Source organism: Clarias gariepinus, chromosome 2 (genome assembly GCF_024256425.1).
Source record: "Clarias gariepinus isolate MV-2021 ecotype Netherlands chromosome 2, CGAR_prim_01v2, whole genome shotgun sequence".
In the NCBI taxonomy this organism is placed as follows: Eukaryota; Metazoa; Chordata; class Actinopteri; order Siluriformes; family Clariidae; genus Clarias; species Clarias gariepinus.
The window spans coordinates 26,586,248-26,607,199 of NC_071101.1; the positions used below are offsets into that span (position 1 = coordinate 26,586,248).

The 20,952-nt window shown below is 38.1% G+C and overlaps 1 protein-coding gene across 2 annotated transcripts; it reads right to left on the reverse strand.

The window, feature by feature from the left end:
* Window positions 1-1,104: 1,104 nt before the first annotated feature.
* arid3b (AT rich interactive domain 3B (BRIGHT-like)) lies at window positions 1,105-20,685 on the reverse strand. 2 transcript variants are annotated; one of them, XM_053512390.1, is made up of 9 exons: window positions 20,428-20,685; window positions 18,575-19,249; window positions 11,639-11,713; window positions 11,299-11,371; window positions 4,746-4,929; window positions 4,373-4,623; window positions 3,109-3,414; window positions 2,911-3,000; window positions 1,105-2,809 (listed from the first exon to the last, which is right to left on the reverse strand). In XM_053512390.1, exons 1-9 carry the CDS (start codon window positions 20,461-20,463, stop codon window positions 2,676-2,678), a joined length of 1,824 nt encoding a protein of 607 aa, XP_053368365.1. In that variant the 5' UTR covers window positions 20,464-20,685; the 3' UTR covers window positions 1,105-2,675. The 2 variants fall into 2 exon arrangements, with proteins under 2 accessions (XP_053368365.1, XP_053368366.1); XM_053512391.1 differs by lacking the exon at window positions 20,428-20,685 and adding an exon at window positions 19,722-19,781.
* Window positions 20,686-20,952: the final 267 nt, after the last annotated feature.

Genomic DNA, 20,952 nt, shown 5'->3' on the forward strand with positions numbered 1-20,952 from the left:
AAAATGCCTTCTTTTTGGCTATGATTTTATGTACATTATTGTATAGTGAAATGTTTTTTCAAGAAATCCTTTTTGCAAATTCTGCAAAGTTAACCAAATAGTCAAAATGTTGTAATGTATACCTTTTACAGTTATATCATTTTAAAGATTAAGTGTTGGCTAGATTAGAGTACAACAGTTTCAACTTTTACCAAACAATAAATCATTGCCTCTGATTATTTGAGTTAATGTTATGGTTTAGTTTTAAAACAATGGGCCCAGTGTATATTTGTACATATACTGATGTGAATTCTGAATCAATTAGAATTATTATTTAATAATGACTGCTGATGTGATCCAGAGCTTCACAACCTTCTTCAGTGAAGCTCTGTATGTGAAATAAGGCCACAGCACTACAAATATGACTTTTAGATTAGATTATAAAGATAATACCCAAAGATATGATCTCAGTTTTAATATCAAAATTAGTATCAAAGACAGAATATCAGTAACAAAATGAAAGCGCTGTATGGAGCTCTGTATGGATCTGAATCAATTTTTCCTATATTGTTACCTTCATTATACAGGAATGCTGCAAAATAAACCAATTTTATTGTTCCAGCAATGAATTAATAATTAATGCTAACTATTATAAGAGTGTGTTGTGATTTTCCACTATAAAACAAAGCAAACGAACCATCTACCTAGGCTTCTCAGACACCTGGTTCCACTTTGAGAAAACTTGTAAAGAGAAAAAAGTTTGATTTTGGTTGTAATAAACTAATTATTTTTCCATTTGGTTTATATATTTTAATGAGACATTTAAATGTATACAAATGTATACACTTCACTAGAAAAAGCTTAAAAATGTATTATCATGAACAAAAACACTATAACCTTACTCTCTTCGTCTTTATCAAGAACTGCATTCTTTTCTAGTCCTGTGTAAGCTGTTTGCTAAATTGCTAAATTGTTTAAATTCCTAAGACCATTTTTTTCTTTATCAGAGTAGCCTATTTTTTATGCATGTAAACAAAACACACCCATATTTACTTAAAAATCCACATATATTCAAACGGTGTAGGATTGCAAACACTGAAGAATGACCACAAAACAGGCTGTCCATGACCTTCTGCATTAACTCAGACTTTAATTCCACTTTGTCAAGCTCCATGTGTACATATCGTTAGAACACCAGAAAGAACTTAGTAGAAATACAGTGTGATCTTTGGTTTTCAGCTGTGTAGTCATCAGATAAATACAGTAAACTGAGCAAATGGAGATAAAGCATCTGCACATCACTAACTCTTCTCACATAATTAGGAAAAATTTGCCATTACAATGTGAGATGTTTTTGTACTTGCAACCTGAGAATACTTCAGAATTCAATAAGAGGTCATTTATAAAGCGTATAATATTTTTATTTACCGTAATTTACCGGGAGCTGATTCTGAGGTAAATTCTAATTTGTACTATATAAAGGTAATTTTGAGGTAGCTCTATTCACTTTCGTCCAGTGAGGTATATCTAGCCTTGATACATGAGGCGCCTTGGTGCTAAGATAAAAAAAAATTAAAAGGCTGACATCAATCTGAAATTCCTGAGAAACTTTCTTTCCAATATGGAAAGACATTCGAGTTCTTAAAATGAAATATAAAGTGAAAGAAAGAGAGAGAGAGGGAAAAAATAGTGTGTGTGGTGGCGGGGGTGGTTGGTGTACCTGTTAAAGCAAAAGGTCACTAAAACAAATATGTATTGGGAGAACATTATTTTTGAACAAATACTCTGGTCCTTCTTTTCAGCAATACGATATCTGGTTCAATTCATAAGTCTTTCTGAGAACTGCTTATATGCTTCACCACAAAGTAAAGGAATAAGGGCCCAGATTTGTAAGCCTAACTGATCGTCTAACACGCCTTCAAGATGCTGTTCTCTTTGAACCAAGCTGTAGTTTATAAGTGAAAGTAAAAGGATTGCTTTGTAAATAACAGTTTCAATACTTAAAGCTCTTCTCAAATGCAAAGCAATACTTCTGGATATCTAGAAACTAAAAAAAGAAAACAAATCCACAATCAAATCAAGTAAATACACAAAGTAAAAATTAAAAGGGAAAACAGTTGACCCCATTTCTAACCAAAAGAACCGAACACTTGAAACTGTGATCCACTGTTAATAAACCAAAATTAACAAAACCAGGAAACTCCTCTATCCACAGCACAAACAGAAACAAAAAGAAAAAAATCTGGATGCTTGTAAATCCACTATTGATGTGCATAGGTATGGTAAACTCTTCAAAAATAGTAGATGGCAAAATGCCCAACAAACACCCACCTGCATGATTTTGGCAGAATATTTTGTGCCATGATTGTTTGCAGGTGGATGACTCTGGACCATAAATGCATAGAGGAAGGCATATTGCATTGGAATCAAATGTCTAGAGCACATAAATATGCTCAGGAAATTTTCATTAAAACGTGAGGTATTTGTTGTGGTTAGATCAATCTTACGATCGTTCAAGTCCTGAGAGAGTCTGTAGCAGACAAGTGGTAAAGGGCTGCAAGAGTGTGGATTTCACTCTCAGCACACTGAACCCGATGTCTCAAAAAGGAGGTAGACTTGGCTTTGTAGACCACTGGACTCTCTGTAGGGTGAGCTTTCCAAAGAGAGAGAAACAGAGACCCTGTGGTTGCTGAGAACTACGGCGAGCCACTAGTGGAAGGTTCTGTAGAGCCAGAACCCTTAGAGGAGGAGGGGATGCTGGGATTGACAGCAGTGCTCTGGCCAACAGGTGCAGCTGAGGCTCCAGAGGACTTCTGGGCATACAGGGATCCTGTACAAAAAATGCCATTAGTTAATGAATATTAGGCAAAAATACAGACGAAAGGCTAAAATATTATGAATGTTTCGCTGATATACAATTCTGTTACACACCTGAGTACATGATCCCATTAACCTCTATTGACACTGTGATACTGGCGGATCCATTTGAGGAGATACTGAGGGACAGATCCTGCTTTTCCTCTAGATGAGAGAGAAATTGTATTGCATGTTAATGCTGTTAATGCCACTGCAGCATTCAAACCTCCTACCTAACACAAAACACAGATGACGTAAAGCCTTATGACTCACCACGAGGGGTACTGGTAGTGTTGAGGCGCAGATTGGCAGGATTCACTTGTGATGCCATTGCAAGCAGGTTCTGCTGGAAGGCTTGTTGCAGCAGTCTCTGCTGCTCCTCAGCCAAGCGGGCCATCTTTCTCTCAGGCCCCTCTATGACAGAGGCTCCTGTGGCCAGAGCAGGAGCACTGATGCCAGTCTCCAACCTTTCACGCAGCTGTTCCAAGGTAGCAGCCCTTGCCAGTTGTTGTTGGTGGCCTAGTGCAAGAGCCAGGGGTAATCTACCAGGCAACATGGAGGCTGGACCATCTTCAGGAACTAAACATTTAGGTTGAAGAAGATTGATGAGTAAGGACTACAGTCTGAACCTATCTGATATCAAATGATAACTGATGTGAATGAGTGTAATAATAATAATAATAATAATGAAAAGAAGAAAAAGAAGAAATAATACATAACATTAAAGTGATCCTAAAAATTAGAAACCATAATTATGACTATATGTTTTAAGGGAGATAATTTGATTGCATAGACAAAACTATTCATGCAATTTTGTGGCACTCAATGCCATTCTGAATGCCGTGCAGTTGTTTAGGACATGGTGTGGTACAGCCCCGAACAAGCTCATAGTAGCTTTAACACTCTGTTCTTATCTAATCAGATCTGGAATTTCCTTTCAACAAACATATAAACATTCTTATGTACCAACCATACCTCAAATCTAGGCTACTGTTACTATACTTACAAATTTGCAATGTAATAAATATGATATTTTTTTTAACTTGTTTTTGTGTATATTATATAATATTGCATATTGTATTATGGAACACTGACACAAGGGGGAGCTTAAACTCATGAAATACATTAAACTAACTCATCTTAATAAACATTGCTATTTCAGTTGTATATGACAGACATTTGCTGATGTCTACATTCAAATGTGTTGAATTCCACCATAATGTCTGGTTATTTTAAATTACATGTATTGTCTGGATCATGCTCTACATGTATAAGATTCTTCACCCATGTGGTGCTGGCTCGCCAGGAATTTGTAGTCAGTATGACTTTTAGACACCAGGCTGCCAAGTCAGGCCACTGTTCCATTTCAAAGCTGGGATAAAATACTATGTTATTATTAAATGTAGTAAACAAAGTAAACCTGTTTAATGTTCAGGTGGGTAAAATATTGGGACTGTTAGAATCACCCATGAGCTTCACCAGTCCATGAATTAACATTTAAACATCAGTGTAGGTGAGTGAATCCAGCTTTAATTACCTGTCGCTTTCTTAAGGGCTGGGCTTGGTGTACTCTGCAAGCCATTATGCCCAGTGTTGGGCAGGTGCATTTTAGGAGGAGAGAGGAGGTGAGGGGGACCACCACTAGGGGAGGGAGAGAAGCGGTACAGACTGTTGCTGTACCCAGGTCGACGACCTTCTCTGCGATTGCTGTCAATGGCGGCCTGCAGCTCTCCAGGAGAGCTGAGCCCTTTCTTCTCACATTCATATGGGTACAGGTACTTCATATACCTACAAAGAGATCAGATTACAGTGCAACCTATATTATAACACTTGAAACAAGGGACTGACTAAAATGACTCAATTATAATCAGGCATTACAGTGACATATTTACAAAAGTTTATGCTCTTACTGTGTGCGAAGAGTGAAGGCAGCACTGGTGATTGAGGTGGGCAGGTTTAGGCCTTTGGTGATCTCCCTCCAGATTTTCTTATTGATGACCTCCACCAGACCTCCCTTCTCGGTCACAAGTTTATAAAGCTTATAGAGATCTAGAACCTGCTTGGCCATGATAGGAATACGGTTTACAGGGGTACCTAAAAAAAAAAATGGCACATTAACTTTTTTTAACCAATTAAAAAATATTATAATGTTAAAAAATTTTATGAAAGAAATTTTAGTGTGTGTGTTTGGTTCACTATATGATCCAACTCGTATTCCATAGTTGTAACATCTACCCGTTTTTCATTTATCATTATAATGGATCACATTTTTTCCAAGCATTTATCTGCAAATGCAAAGAATGAAAATTTCTGCTCTGTACTCTGGCATGGTCTATTAAATTGCATTTAAAAAAAGGAGAAAAAAATTTAAGTGCATTCTGCTTTAACAAAACTGCATGTAGATCCATATAGGATGAGTCATGCAGGAAAAGGTAGACAGCACTCTACATTAAAGCCATAAATGCCCAGACTAAAGATTAATTACTATGTTTTGCAGACTGTAAGTTTCACTGTGTAACAGATGCGCGTCCCTACACCAAGCAATTGTTTGCCTGCTTTGTTGAAGACCAAGTGTGCTCCTATTCATCTTATTTCAGTATTTATTTGCAGGATTAGAGAGCCTCTCATGTTTTCTTGTTTATGCAAAAAAATTTTTTTTTTTTTTCCAGCAGTAAGATTGGTACACAAGCTCACAAAATAAAGGCATTTGCAGTAGCTGTGTCCATTACACACACAGACACACAGACACACACAGAATCTCCAGCATGTAGTTTAAATACTGTATGTGGGGAAATAAAGAGAAAAATATAATAGATAAACAAAGACGGACGGGAAAGGTAACAACAAAGCATGAACAGTGCTGCTCACGTCCGTGCTTTGATTTAGGAATAAAAAAAATTAGCATGTTAGGGACAAAAAAGGATTAGGATTACAGGCCTTCAGCTCATTTACAGGTAAACAAACATATCCATGACAAATGACAAATTTAGTGTGATCTAGGGCAACATTCTGTGCACCGTACACATTATGCAGAAATGCTTTTCTTGCTTTATATGTGCATGTACATCTTCATATTAAATGTGAGCAGTCTCAGTATAGACTAATGTTTCTTAAGCTAACAGAAACACTGTAATGACTCTCGACTGGTGGTGGTCAATAAACATTTCAGAGGATGAAAACGCTACAACAGCTGTGCTATTCCTCCACAAGCACAAGTGCTTTAACAAATGTGCTTTCTCACATCTGGGAAAGAACCATAAAATATGGCCAACAGTTACCTTTAAAATAAATCTCATTTAGACAGCAAAAGAGATCTCCTGAGGTACAACTACATATATATTTAACTCTATTCCATCATCCCAGAGATTAAACCGAGCTCTGTTTCTGTAGGGTTTAAAAGGCACCACAAGCTTTTCTCTGCCTCTAAAGTCCTGCTCAGGAATATGCCGATATTCATGATGTGTTCATTTACCCAAAGAGCAGGCTATGATTTAAAACGGCAGGCTTCCAAGACCAGCACTCCCTGGGGATGGCAAGGGCAAGCTTTGAAAACGAGTTATTTAACGTTAGGGATGACATTACCCGTTCATCAAGAGATCAGTAAACAGGCTCTTGCTCAGGGTTAACCCCAGGTCACAATGCTAGGGATTGAGAACGGGTCAAAAGTGAGGGACATAAAAAGTAGTAGTATGTCGAGGGAGAGACCATGTGGCTTGTACCATAATTGTAAAACTGACTGAGCTCAATCACAGTGGAAAAGCCAGTCAATGCTTTCAACATCCAAAAGCTTTAATAATAACCTTACTATGGCTTGTAGAGAGACTTTTTAACTGGTCACGTTGCCTCTAAACAGCCAAATAGGGAAAAAGGCATTAAGACAAATCAGGAAAGGTTAATGACATAAAAGAGTGAGTGGTGGCTTTAGCACTGCGATTAGAGTCTCAAGAAAGACTGTGTTAATGCAGTCAGTACCCGACCTTGCTGAGGTCGCAACTAACAAGCCTGAGACAAGGAGGGAGTAAGGAGAATAGATTTTAATCCATCAGGGATAAGGGAAAAAATTTAAGAAAAGAATGGTAGACCTAACACAAACTGATATACAACTAGTAAATGTAATTGGTAATTAAAAAAAAAAAAAACTCAAAGAAAATCAAGTAAATATGATCTTTGGCCTATATGGTGAGGGAACAGCTGCCACATTAAGAGGCCTTCATCTTTAATGAAGCGATAGCAGACAGTGTTGGCAGTTGGCTTAAGAAAATACCACACTCGGACTTAACAATGCTCGTCTTTCTTACTGTAAAATCGGTGGTAAGGAGCAGAGGAAATGCACACACACCAGGTCAGACATCCTGGATATAGTGGTTGAAACTGTAAAAGGTCAATCAGCTAAGGGAAAAGTTAGGACAAGAGAATCTGCCCTGATCTGTTAGGATTAGAAATAGGACATTTGATTAATGTGTGCCGTAGAAATAATAATGTGGAGCTGCAGGAATATCTTCAGTAAAAGGCATTTATGAAAACTGCTCACTGATGGATATTGACACATGGTAGAAAGATATTACGGCTTAGACAAAACCTAGATTAATTAAATCTGGGTTATTTCTTTGGTTAGTTTTCATAGTTTAATTTCAGTTTATTTATACAGTACACTACTTTTGATATACTACCAAGTTAATCTGCATGTCTACCTTTAATCCTTGTACAAATCTGACACTTAACTGGAGTTAATTACAGAATATATTATATATATATACTAAATATATAGTAAGGGTACAGTAAAGGCACGTCTATATATTGATTTCACACATAATAAAATGTACAATCTGTTCTATCTGATAAGCCCATCATCCTTCTTCACTTGAAGTGCAATCTGCGTCACATCGGCTAATATTAAGGAGATAAGCCAGTATTACTGAGGCAAAGCCATTTGTTATACATGCGCACATCCCTGGGACATTAAGCAGACATTAATCTTATAGATATTAATTACATGTGAGTGAACATCCGTGCCGTTGCTCTAAAGATAACTCGAACCAGGATCAAAACACAACTAGTTTGTTAATGGATACTGTATTTTACATAAAAGAAGATTATAATTTGATTTAAAAAAGGGCAGAATTACAAAATGCACAAGTCTTAAATGTAAACCATTGTTTTAATTAGATTTTAAATTAATAAACAAACGTGACTGCATGATACTAATGCTATGCATCGTATAAGGCTTCACCATATCAGCGACTCACAAAAGGCCAACTTCATGAGCAAAACAAATATCAACAGACAGCGAGTACAAAGGGCATGACTGCTCAGTGCACCTCTATCTGTAAAAATTAAAGGAGATGTAGATAAAGAATATGTGCACAGCAGAGAACTAGAAAGGGGTGGGGGGAAATTCTTGTCTTTCCAATATAAATCTCTAGCAGATCACCATAAAGGTTTAGAGTTTGTACAGGGGGGAACAGCAGAACGCATAAAACCACAGAGGAAATCCATTCAGCAGGATGTCAAAAAATGCACCAGAGGAGAATAACAAGCCTCACGAGAACTGGAGACAAAACGTCTACAAAACAGGACATGCCATACTAAACATTAACTCAGCACGATATATATGACCCAGAAATCCATTTTCCCCTTAGCAACAGGAAAAGGCATGCGCTGTATTCCACACAAAGATGAGCTGCATAATTTATTAAAACATTAAGCAGATAATGTGTATGTGCATGTGTCTGTTTGGGTGGGTCTTCTGGTAAGCAAATTATAACTTAAACCTTCTGTTCAATGCTTAGACAATCTCCTTTAATGAATCATTGACATTTTTTTACATTACTTACTCTTCTTCTACTTAGTCACCATTAACAAAATGAGCTCTTTCTTGGTTTCTCATGGTCTCCTGGTGTTCATCTGTGTGTCATTCCCTTTATATCAAAAGGTGAGGCTTTGGGTTTTAGGGACTCATTAATCTTCTGCAGGACAGGAGGCCCCTTAATCTACCTCTCCCACCCTTCTATGTGACCCCCCCCCCAACAAGGCCCAGAGCAAGTGGACACCCCACCTGCCCCCCACTGCGCGGACACACACATACATACATACACACACACACACCTCTCACCCATCTTGCCTGCAGCTCCTGCTGCACTCCTCCTCCACTCTTATCAGGTTTCAGTCACTTTGACAACTAGGACAATGCGTAGAGGCCCATAAGTATCGAAGCGTGTATGTGCTTCATTAAGAGGCAATGTTTGACTGATTCAAATTCCTGAAATGGTCAATTTGGACAAATACCCGGAGCTTTATTTCTACAAGCAATCAACCATGCAAATGACTGATGACAACGCAAAGGATCTGCACATTCATTTCAGAGGAATGTTTAATCAGGGAACGTTTAATCAGAGATAAAATATTGCTTTTTATCTACAGTATCTGTCTAATATGCAAAAATTTAATTCAGACGCAAACGACACTATGTAAGCTTAAAATCCTAAAGCAGCCCTCATTCTGCCCCACTTTGTCTATAGGAAAAGGAACCAATAAAACAACAGCCCTAGACTTCCTCTCTCAAGTGGAAGCCACACTAAACTGCCTGACAAGAACAACTTAAGGGATTGTTAGAAGACCCATTTTTCACTGTCTGGCTCAACTAGCATGTCTTTCACACTAAAGCAGTCAAACAAATATCATTAATCATGAGGAGCGGACCCCACCGACAGACATTTGGCATGATCACATATTCGCCATTCACCCTGCCCTATTACGTCCAACATCTTGACGCCTCCAGTTACACACAAGCACATAAGAGGGCTGGGGGTGGCACACAGGCACAAACAGCTCCCCATCTGGTTGAGTTTAAATGCTAAGGTAGGGGTTAACAGCCTTTTCAAGCTGTGTCCCTGAAAGCTTAGCCTTTCTGATGACGCTGCCAGGCTCATCTCATTGTCACAATATGACAATCACAGAGGCAGAGTACATGTGAATCCACTTAGTTAACTCCTGAGACTGGACCACAAGTTAACTGTGTGCTATGTTTAGTCTCTTAACATTATCAAGCAACAATTATATGACTAATAACAGTTATATGACTAAAACATAATGGGGTTAAAATTGTCTTTGGTGCCCCAAATCAGAATGCAAAATAATTAATTTCAGAGGTTTTATTATAAATAACCAACCATTTAGACACATATGAATACAATTATAAGTCTCTAGAAATGTGTTTCCCCATTTTATACCATTTTCATTAATTGGGCGCGTGTGATTTTGTCATGTCCCACATGCTGCTCTGCTCAGAACTTCCTTGAGTGCAGGACGTGATTGCTTAACATAAAATTTAAATACTTTTTGTGTCCTTATTTTCCTCAACAAATTCTTTAAAAAAAACAAGGCATTTAGATTTTTTTATAGTGCTTTTTCATTATACAATTTAAATTTTTTGTCTGTGTCCTTGAAACTGATGTCCACCCAGGCATTTCTGCTCCTTTGAGAAACTGGGAGACGTAATCAGTAACGTCACGACCCTCATTTTGTCTTTCTTCATTGGAGGCTGAAACAACTGGTATAAAGACTAAGTATTTACACTCAGTAATTTTCATCATATTGTGTGTGTAGTTTGATTTCAGGCTTAAGATGTCCACCCTGCCACAGCGAAATATTAATAAATATAAAACTCTCCATAAAGTGATATACAATCATCATTTTGCTAACTTCACTATGTGCTCATTAAATGCTAACCTAAGCAAAAAATGTCCACTCTGTCATTAATCCTTCCATGAGAGGGTGGACACAATTGGTATAATTGTGCGTCACATCTTGGATTGATTTTATTACTATTAGGTTTTCCCCATTTACTATAATATATTGTTGAAAAGGGCACAATTCATCTTTCTGAAAATTATATATTTATTATATTTAAAATTATATAATTATAAATCACTGCATGAAGAAAATGTATTTACTTTAAATATGTTGATGACAAAGTGGACATATTTTGCGCTATGCTTGTAAATTGTCCACTTGCGGTTAATTTATAAAACGTACTGGAGCTTGAGCAACGTGCATTTTTAACAGCCTAATATCTACTTAATAAAATTACTACAAAGTTAAATAGAAAATCTCAGCCTTTTGGGGGGAAATTAAAGTGATATTGACCCCGTGTCTTTTTGAGTCATGTGAAGTGTTGATATCATGACCACTACAGTAAGGGTATGAGAAATGGTGGACATTTGTATACTAAGGGAAATTTATAAATAAATGAGTACACGTGGACAGGAGGGTAGTTAATGTGTCATGAAAACACTATGGATGTTTTTGGACCTACACATGGAGGAGTTTTGGACCTAATAAACATGTTAAAATCCAATGAACTCCTGGAAAATGAACTTCAGTTGAATATTTTTATTTAATCCTTTTCTAGGCACAGAACTAAATGATTAAGGAATCAAAGTATAAAGAAACTTGTTTCCTTACCTCTTTTCTGCATAAAATTGAACAGGTCATCTAGAAACTCCTTCCGGTTCGGGTCACTGTCCAGTTCATACAGCTGCATATTAACAAACAGCATTATATACATACATTATATTATATACATACATTATAACTCCTTTGTATTTTTTTTCTTTACTACAATATACTGATCATTTGTTAAATAAAATAAAAACTGACAGCATGTATGAGTAATTATTTGCATTTACCCCATTACAACATGTTACTGTCTGAAGACATAGGTCCCTCAGATAACATTGTGAAACTGGGTCAATATGTCACTGATAAAATCGTAACAGCCATGACTTTCGGCTCTTAAGTTTACCTTGGCAAAGTCTCTGGAGGCCTCCCCTCTTGCTTTCCCTCCATCGCTTTCTTCGTTCCAACTTGCATTACCATTCTGTAAAACAGGGGACACACTTAGCTCCAAAAAAGTGGACGAAACAAGCTGAAAACAAGCCCTCGTGAAAAGATCAATATGCTAAAGAACCCAATAGAAAGGAATGCTACAGAGTCAAAACTAAGAAAAACATGACAGGGACGAGACCATTTTTGCTGACACCTAAACCCTATAGAGCTCACAGATTGCAAGTGCATAAGGACCCCTTATGGAGATTTTTTAATTCTATCTGGTAAAGGTTTTCATTATTAACTCGACTTAATGGAAGAGGGGAATAATGTAACCTATGAAACAGAAAGAAAACACTTAAGCTAATAAACATATTTTGTTATGGTTTTTGGGCACTTAGATTATAGGTATCTCTGTCGATTTCTTGGAGTCCACTCAATCAGTGGTACTCCTGGCAGGTCTCATAAAGCACTTATAAGCTCTTAAGAGTTCCTTGGTGCATACACTCTTTGCTTGATTACAGGCTATGCAGTTTGTCCCTCTGAGCAGCTTTGGAAAGGACAAGGCAGAGAGGTAATAAAGCAGTTTTACAGGAGCTTCCCTCCATCCCCCTCTTTAATATGCTAAGTGAATCACAGCTGGGAAGAGAATGAGATCTCCAGAGTTTATAGCAAATACACACCAGCTGGGCCTACACGAGAGGGGACGCTCAGCAGGGGAACTGTGGAGGGCAGACATACTGGGTGGTATTGTGTGCGTGTGAAAGAGAGAGAGAGAGAGAGAGAGAGAGAGAGAGAGAGAGAGAGAGTGTAAGAGCGGATAAGAGCAAGAAAAAGAAGGTTGTGTACTTGTACATTATACAAGTTCTCAAAGACATTTAACACTACTTACAAAATAATGAAAAATGCTGATGCACCCAACATGACCAAACAGAACATTTTAGCTGTACATGAAAACTCAAGATTCAAAAATCTTTCCCTGTAAAATGGCAATTCATTTACAAACACACTATAATATTTCACAGACAAGACATTTATAAACTGTGTAAACCTTTATCAGGCTTCAGCCTTCCTAATTATATTAGGGAAGACTGATAGTGAGAGGGCAAATTAGCCAAGAGGAGGAACCAGATGACCATCTGGGTCAGAAAGAGGAAATGAAGTCCCCATCCCCCATATCAATTCAATAGAAACTACATGTGACCATGTCAAATAATTACTCTGGGAGATGGAACACCTTATGGTGGAAAGTGTGAATACACTGTGTGTGGTTGAGTGCATACAATGTAACATCCTGTAATGTGAAGAGGATGTTACTTTAATTTACTTTATATATAATTGGGGGAAACGGGTATTGTGCATATGGTGAGAAAGACACCAATTCAGAAAAAACAAGTACTTCAAATGGATGGAAATAGCTGGATTCCTAAAAAAATAAACGCCTTCTTGAAATTCATGACCAGCAAAGGAGAAACTGACCTCCATAATCAAACAAATTTGTTTGGTTTTTAAGTGCAAATGTAACGATGGGCCGAAACTCACAGCAGTGTTTGCACTTAGAAGAGAATGAAGCAGATGTATTGCTAATGCCTGAAATGTAAATTTTGCAAGTTTTAAAGAAACTTTGATGTGTGTCACAACCTCAGGAGGAGCCGGTTATTTCAGCCTTCCAGTTGAATTTACCACCTTTCTAAAACATTCACAACCATTCCCAAATAGTTTTAAGTAAATTACCTAGCCAGAAAAAGTTATGTTTCAAAAGAATCACATTATTGTCCTACATCAAAAAAACAAAGCATTACCATTACTGGAATTGGGTTTACAAATTCCAGCTCATTATATTATTTAAACCTGAAATTATCAACTTTGTGAAAGAACTGTGGTTTGAAATTACCTAAATTCTTGGTGTAATTGCACTGTGTAAAAATAAATAAATTAATTAATTAAGAACATTTTCACAAATACACAGCAGTGTGGTCATTAAAAAAAACACTTATTGAGACTAATCAGCGAAAAAAGCCTTTTGTTAGAGAGCGTAAAGATTGGAGCAATGGAAAAAGTTCATGAAGCCTGATGATCCCTAGTGTTAGGTTCATCATGATGAGAAGGGAAGCGCATACGCAATGCACCCACCATGCAAAGTGGCCCTTGAAAAAGCTCTAGAGGAAGGTCTAGGCTCAGCAACATTATTTGGCAATTAAATTGAAGTCAGTCAATGACCTGATTCCACTGAATGACCAGGTTATCACATCAATGCATTTTTTTCTTCTCAGATGACACAAGCATATTACAGGATTCGAATAGTAAAAGAGTGGTTCTGGGAGCATGGGGAATAATTTTTATACATGAATTGGACACCACATTTCACCATAATCAAAGCTAAGGGCAGTTAAACAAACTATTACAGTTCACAACAGGAACATTTCTTGGATGTGACTGCAATTTTGACTCCTGAACAATTAGTCATAGACGTGCCATCGATTTCAATAAAAACTAACATATAATCTTCAAATTAAGAAGTCCTGTGGTCCACTGATGAATGAATTATTGTATTGAACTCTTGGTGGTACTTAGTTGCTGGGAGGGCACTTTAATCCTACAGATTCTCTACCATCTCACTTACAGTGGAACTGCAAAAAGCGCCAAATACTGATAAATGCAATACCAAGATATTCAGGGCAACATACAGATATACAAACCAACGGTAAATTATACAGTGGCTAAAAACAGTGTTAAAATTCACTTTAGCTCAGTATTGCTCAGTCCACACACAGGAGAAGAGCCAGAGCAGACAATGGGTGGTAGAGGAGCCTATAACTGCTGATCTGTAGGTCTGCAGCATTTTGTGGATAGACTGGGTGCTGCATCAAAGAACACATAGCCTTTAAAAGAAATAGAGACAGATGTGAATCTCACCCACACAACAATCCCTATGATTCTGCTTCTCTTTAAAGATGACAAAGGTGCCCAAGACTTGAGATTATACAATAGTAGTTAAAGTAACAGGTAAGGACAGTTAAGGGACTGAAGATTTCCTTTTGTTGAACAAAATGAAATCAAAAACTTGAAACTGACCTCACTGTTTCATGGCCTGTAACATATTTCAAACATACTTGAAAATGCTTATATTATGGTGTATGGTTTAAAGTGCAGAAATCTTTAACCTTTCTGAATCAAAACAACCTTAGTCAGGTCTGGACAGGCATCGATGATAGGGGGTCGGGGGGATAGCAGACATTCTAGACATATTGAGAGGTAAAAGAAATGGACAAGGAAATAAAAAGCAGCCCCCTTTCCTTCCCTATCTCCCTTTCTGCTCAATTACCACCCCCGTCCATTACTGCTTCAGTTACATCCGATGAACTTGACTAGAAAAGGTCACAAATCAAAGGACAACATGGCCATTCCCTCTATTCTTTGTTCACATACAAACCCCCCGGTGAGAATTCTCACCGCTTCAGGAGAAGAAACTCATAATGCCACTTGGAATGTTTCCTCTGGGCGGGTCTGGACAATCCAGACACCAATACCACACCCCTCCCATACCTCACATACTCACGCCAGGCCTTTAAAGATTTTTAGTATCAAATACCTTAGATTCTGGCTTTTTCATTCTTTCCAACCACAAAAGTCTACAGCATACTATTAAAAAGTCATGGGCAAATGGAACATGCCAATTCGTCTCTTGTGAAGACAACTGGAATGACTTGTGTACCATTAGATTACACAAAAAATGCTGCGTGGCTCAATGCAGGCAAAATAAACTAATCTTATTGATGGGTGCCACACAGAATGACCTGATCCATCACACAGATGACTGTCCTTTGTATTGACAGCAGCAATCATAAGACCCAAGAGAGTTGTTCAACATTAATACCCAACAATACTTCTCAATCATACTGAGCCACCTCGACACAAAGTGCATAAAAACAAAAGCATGGTGGAAATATTATTATAATAAAGTTTATGTTGCATGAAACCTGTAGTTAAACATTACTGCGCTAAATGCAGATTACACCATGAAAATATATACATACACGCTAAATATTCTGAAACATCTTAGGAAATGCAGACACAAGCAAGCTTTACTTAAAGGAGGCATCTTCGTTGCCAGACCTTTATGGTAACCACTGCAACAGTAAACAACAATATAATAAGAACTGATTGCAAGCAGCTGCCTCATTCTGCCAGCACATGGTTCATGTGTTGCTAGCGTGACGGATAAATAATGCATAAGTGTTTGACAAGATTGCTCTCCAACCCACAAAAGCCATTTTTTTACCCAGTCTTTTACAATGGGAGTATAAAATTCTATGTGATTGACATGATAACCATAGCAACATCCCTTCCATACATTAAATTATAAGAAACCTTTTGTTCCTCGGTTCAATTCTCCTACTTGGGGACAAAAAACGAGTTCTATTTCCACTGAAAAGAGCAAAAGCATGGATCAGGTTCAGCATACCATATCAAGTCGTTAGTGTAGTAAAGGGCAACCAAGGTTTAAATGAAATGACAAGTAAGCTTTCGCTCTTCCTTGCATTTATCAACCTGATCATTACCCAAAGTTCGAAACAGGCACAGCAATAGCGATAACCTGTAAGGAGCACACTGCCCACTGAGCCTGATTAAACCAGCATTAATCCTACTAGATTAGCATGCTAGGGGCCAGAAGACCAGGCCTTGCGTCATTAAAAAAGCGTCTACAACCAGCTGTATGTATGTGCATCCAAAAACATACAACATTTTACCAATGGAGTTAGTCAGGTAGCCTTTGACAAAAAAAATCATCAGCTTTATTAAACGTGGCCACGGCACAGAAAGTATTCACTCCTTTGCAAAAGTTTTCGATCACAAAGGTGCCATTCTGCAATTTTTCTTATCAATTACTTAATCTCATGACTACCAGCATGCTATTCCTGCAGCCATATGCATGTGACATTAATGAGCAAATTCTTCCCCATTGAGACAACAAAGATCATTTCAATGTGTGTGTGTTTTTTTTTTTTTGTTGTTTTTTTTATTTATTTATTTTTTATCTGAAAGCTACCAATTAATTGGGCGATTTCCTAAAGATATTAGCAAACATTACCAGAGTTCCTGACACTGTGTAGGTGTTTACTGATTGACTTGTCCTTTAAAGTGTGAAAAGCTTTAAAAAGCCAACCCCCCACCTTCATTTGAAAATGCCATTTGTGGCATCTGTTCTCTTTGTGTAGCCGGTGCCATCAAACCAGCCCCCCTACACACACTGCAATCTGATACTGTCACCACTGCAGAGCATCATTAAATACTAAAGAGCAGACATGAAAAGGCAGGATAAAAAGAAAGCAAAACAAAATGGAGGAAAAAAAAACTTAGACAAGCAAATTCTCAGTCATCAATAAATTCCTCTCACCATGTCAGTCAAACCACATGGCCAGATGTCTATAAAGCATGCATTAACAGGGAGAACTCTCTCTCTTTAATAACTTATATAACCACAAAATTCTGGTGGATTGAGGCCTAATACATCATCACCATAACCTCTGCACTCTAATGCTTGATTGATCCATTTTATAATTTTTTTTCACTTAATAAAAATGTAGACTTAACACCCAACTAATACTAGAACAACACTATCTAATTTGTCTCAGGTATATTTCATTTATTAATATTAAGCATCAAAAAGTGCTGAGAAATAAACAGAAGAATTAATCAATGCACTAGTAATAAAATAAAAATGATCCCTATGATGTGCACATGTAGAAAAAATTTTTTTAAACAAAGCTAATAAAACTCCTTCAATTAGACCATCTCCAGCTGGCAAGCCATGAAGGCTGCACAGGAAATGATATCGCCCACACCCACCATTATCCTATAAACATATAGCGACATGGGTGTGACCAAAACATCAGAGTGCTGCCCATCTACATGGAGTCTCACTTCCTGCCATAATAGCTTTATTGCTGGGTGCTCCCTATAGCTGCCTCTAAACTATAGCTTATAGCTTGCGTAGTATTAAATTAAATAAGATACTGGAGTTGAATAGTTTTTTAAAAGATAATAAATTTAGTAAAATTGAAAAAAAAAATGCAGAAGATTGTGTTTTAAATAATTTCAAGAAATGCTAAGTTGCAAATGCAAAGTTTCACTTCAGGTTTTCTTTTTTTGCCAAAAGCAGAATGAACAATATATATATATATATATATATATATATATATATATATATATATATATATATAAAGAGAGAATTTCATCAGAGCATTTAATTTCTCTCTATGCTAGGTTAAACTTATGTTAACAATTCTCACAACTGTTTAAATTTAAAATAAGAACATATACAAGTTAAACCAAAAAAATCTATAAGAATATCCATGGATTCTGGCCCTGACAGCATGTAAATCTCTATGGCTGTTCTCCTGTAGCAGAGGCACGTGCCTCCAACAACTTGGCCTTCTGTCTGACAACAGTGGCGGCGTGTCTTTTTGGACAGACGCCAAGACAGCAACACACTGCCAAGTATCTGTTCCAAGAAAGCACCACTGGCCAGGAAGAACAGAGGAAAATAAGAATGCAAGGAAAAGAGAATGAATGAAAGACTAAATGGAATGGTCAGTCTGCCACTAGGCAGATTGCCTGAACATCACACCATGAGGACTGAAGAATGAATCTTAAGCGTAAGAATACAAGTTTAAGAAATATACACTGCTTGAACTGAGACCATTTATTAATGTATTTAAACACTTCTTTAACCCTCTAACATTTATGTTAGTCTACAACTTTTGTAATTTGAGAGCATCAAGCTAAATATCAATATTTAAAGCACATGGCAAAAAAATACCCTTTCTGCTTCAGCTTGTCAATGTGCCTTTTCGAGAAAACCCTCAGAATATGATAAAAAAAAAAAAAAACATTTTAACAAAAGACAAACCTGTTTGATCGAGTCATCAAAACTCCAGTCGGCAAGACCATTTGGCGTATTGAACGAATGCTGCTCAGTAGGGGATGGGCTGTCCTCTGGTTCATCTTTCACTTTTGGTGGAGGCGAGCGGGCTCGTTTTTTTGCAGCTGGCGGTGAGGCAGCATAGACTGGGAAAGCGTATGGAGCAATTCCTACCCCCTGCTGCTGAAGAGCCAGACTCTGCTTTCTGAGAAACTCCAACCCCTCACCTTCGTCATCCTCGCTGCCGTCCTCACCATCCATCATCTCCTCATCTTCATCGTCTTCTCCAGCAGACGCTGGTCCTCTGTTCATCTCTTCATCATCTTCCCTGCCTTGCGCAGATTCCAGACTACTCTGGGTAGAAACCCTGGTTGGAGGCTCTTGGCTCTTTAGCACTTGCTCTCTGGAGCTGTTGAAGTATTCTGGGTTTATTGGTATTCCCTGGGCACGGGCAGAAGCCATGATGGCGTGTTGAGCAGCAAGTTGTTGGGCGTACAGGATGTGTGCTTCGCTCATGTGTCGCTCTTTTCTCTCCATGTCCAGTTTAGCTTGCTGCTGCCTCTGGAGCTGCTCCATAACTGCCTCAAGTTTAACACCGGCGACACCTGCGAGTGCTGCCTGTGAGAATGCTCCTGCCAGGACACTCTCCTGAGATAAAATGGGCTGAAGACACAAATATCATTAGTACTGGGGGCAGATTTGGCATTTTAGTTATTTTCCCATATTTGTGTCTAGATATAAACGCAAAAACTTCCTGAAACAAGAGTTTTACATAAAAAAAAGTGAACTGTTGTTCTCAGAACAAACACCGTCGTTTTTAACCTGTAAACACAATTAATCCGTAAACGTAAAAAGCTGTAAATTCATTGGACTGGAGTGATCCTGGAAATAACATTATGTAACTGACCTAGGGTGTAATCAGACTTAAGTCTGAATCCCATAATAAACCCTTATTTTTCCATTAATTCCAGTCTGATTATAAGTGTGTGTGCCGATGTGAGAGCACCATGTAGACTAAGGAAATAATGGCCTCCACGTCCGAATGGGAGCGATTATGGATTCAGCCTCATTTTAGATAACATGGCGAACAAAACCTATAAAGTACAATAGTATATTAGAATTACAAAATGCTTACATTGAAACTTTAATTAACTTAAACTCATCGTGCGGGCATTCTCTGGCAAAAACACGTTTGTCCTTTGACCCCGCTCTGTTGCTACTTGGCACAGGCGACCGGATTTCCGGCCAAACACTGTATCTCTATATACATTTAATTAAACATATATTAACTCATGTCGTCCAGATCAAATACTTCTACGCATTCATAATTGTGTCTGTCGAAAGATGTTATTGTATCAAGGATACAGACGAGTGCGTGAATCAGGCGACACATGATGGCTATTTAACAGCGGCGGCGGATTAAAAGTATGGCGCACTTCCAATCTAACCATCCAACCTACCGAGCACAGAGAGGACACACAGTACACACACACAGCGGGGGAGTGCGTTTTAGAGAAGAGTGTGTAACAGGAAAACTTCCGAATGTCGCAAAAGCGAAAAAAAAGAAATTCAGTTCGCAACGAAACTGTTACTTGTAACGACTGGAAGAGATGGGTCAAAAGTGCAGGCTGGAGAAAACACCAAACTCCTGCAGCGTGACGTGTACAAACTACATTTAGGCAAAAAATACAATTAAAAGACTACACATTAAGCTACGAGAAGAGTACAAAAATAAAATAAAAATAAAAAACCCACATAAATGTAATTCGAGTTGTTCTCAAATGGGTTGGATGTGACACGTTACAGTAGCTATTAATCAGGCGGCACGGAGTTGGACTCACCGTTTGCGCCTTGCTGCTACTGGAATTGTCCACCATCCCTGTTTTTCTACACCGAGGTTTTTTTCCCCTTCTTCTCACCCAGCCGTCTGTCCGTCACTGCTCGATCAACACGCAGAGAGTGTGTGCATCCACCGGAGAGCTTAATATTCCTTCCGATAAGCCCCTGATAGTCCTCTGGTGCTCCCAAGGAAAAAAAGAAAATCGATGTAAAGGTTTAGGGGCAAAAAAGCAGGGGGCCAGCCAAAGGGAAACGCTCGCTGACCTCCCCTTCTGAAGTGGCGCGTGCATGGGGACTCCCACACTCCCCTTGGCTTTCCTCCACCCACACACACACAGAGCAGTGCACAGCCAGGGCCCGCCTACAGCAACAAGTAGGCCTACAAGTACAGTGCTGTCCCACGCGCTCTTCTATTAAACAGTGCTATATTCACAATGACATTTTTTTTGACAATTTGCCAACCAGACACTTTGTTTGGTAAAGTGCACACTTGTAGTCTTTAAAGCGGTATCTAATAACAATCAGTA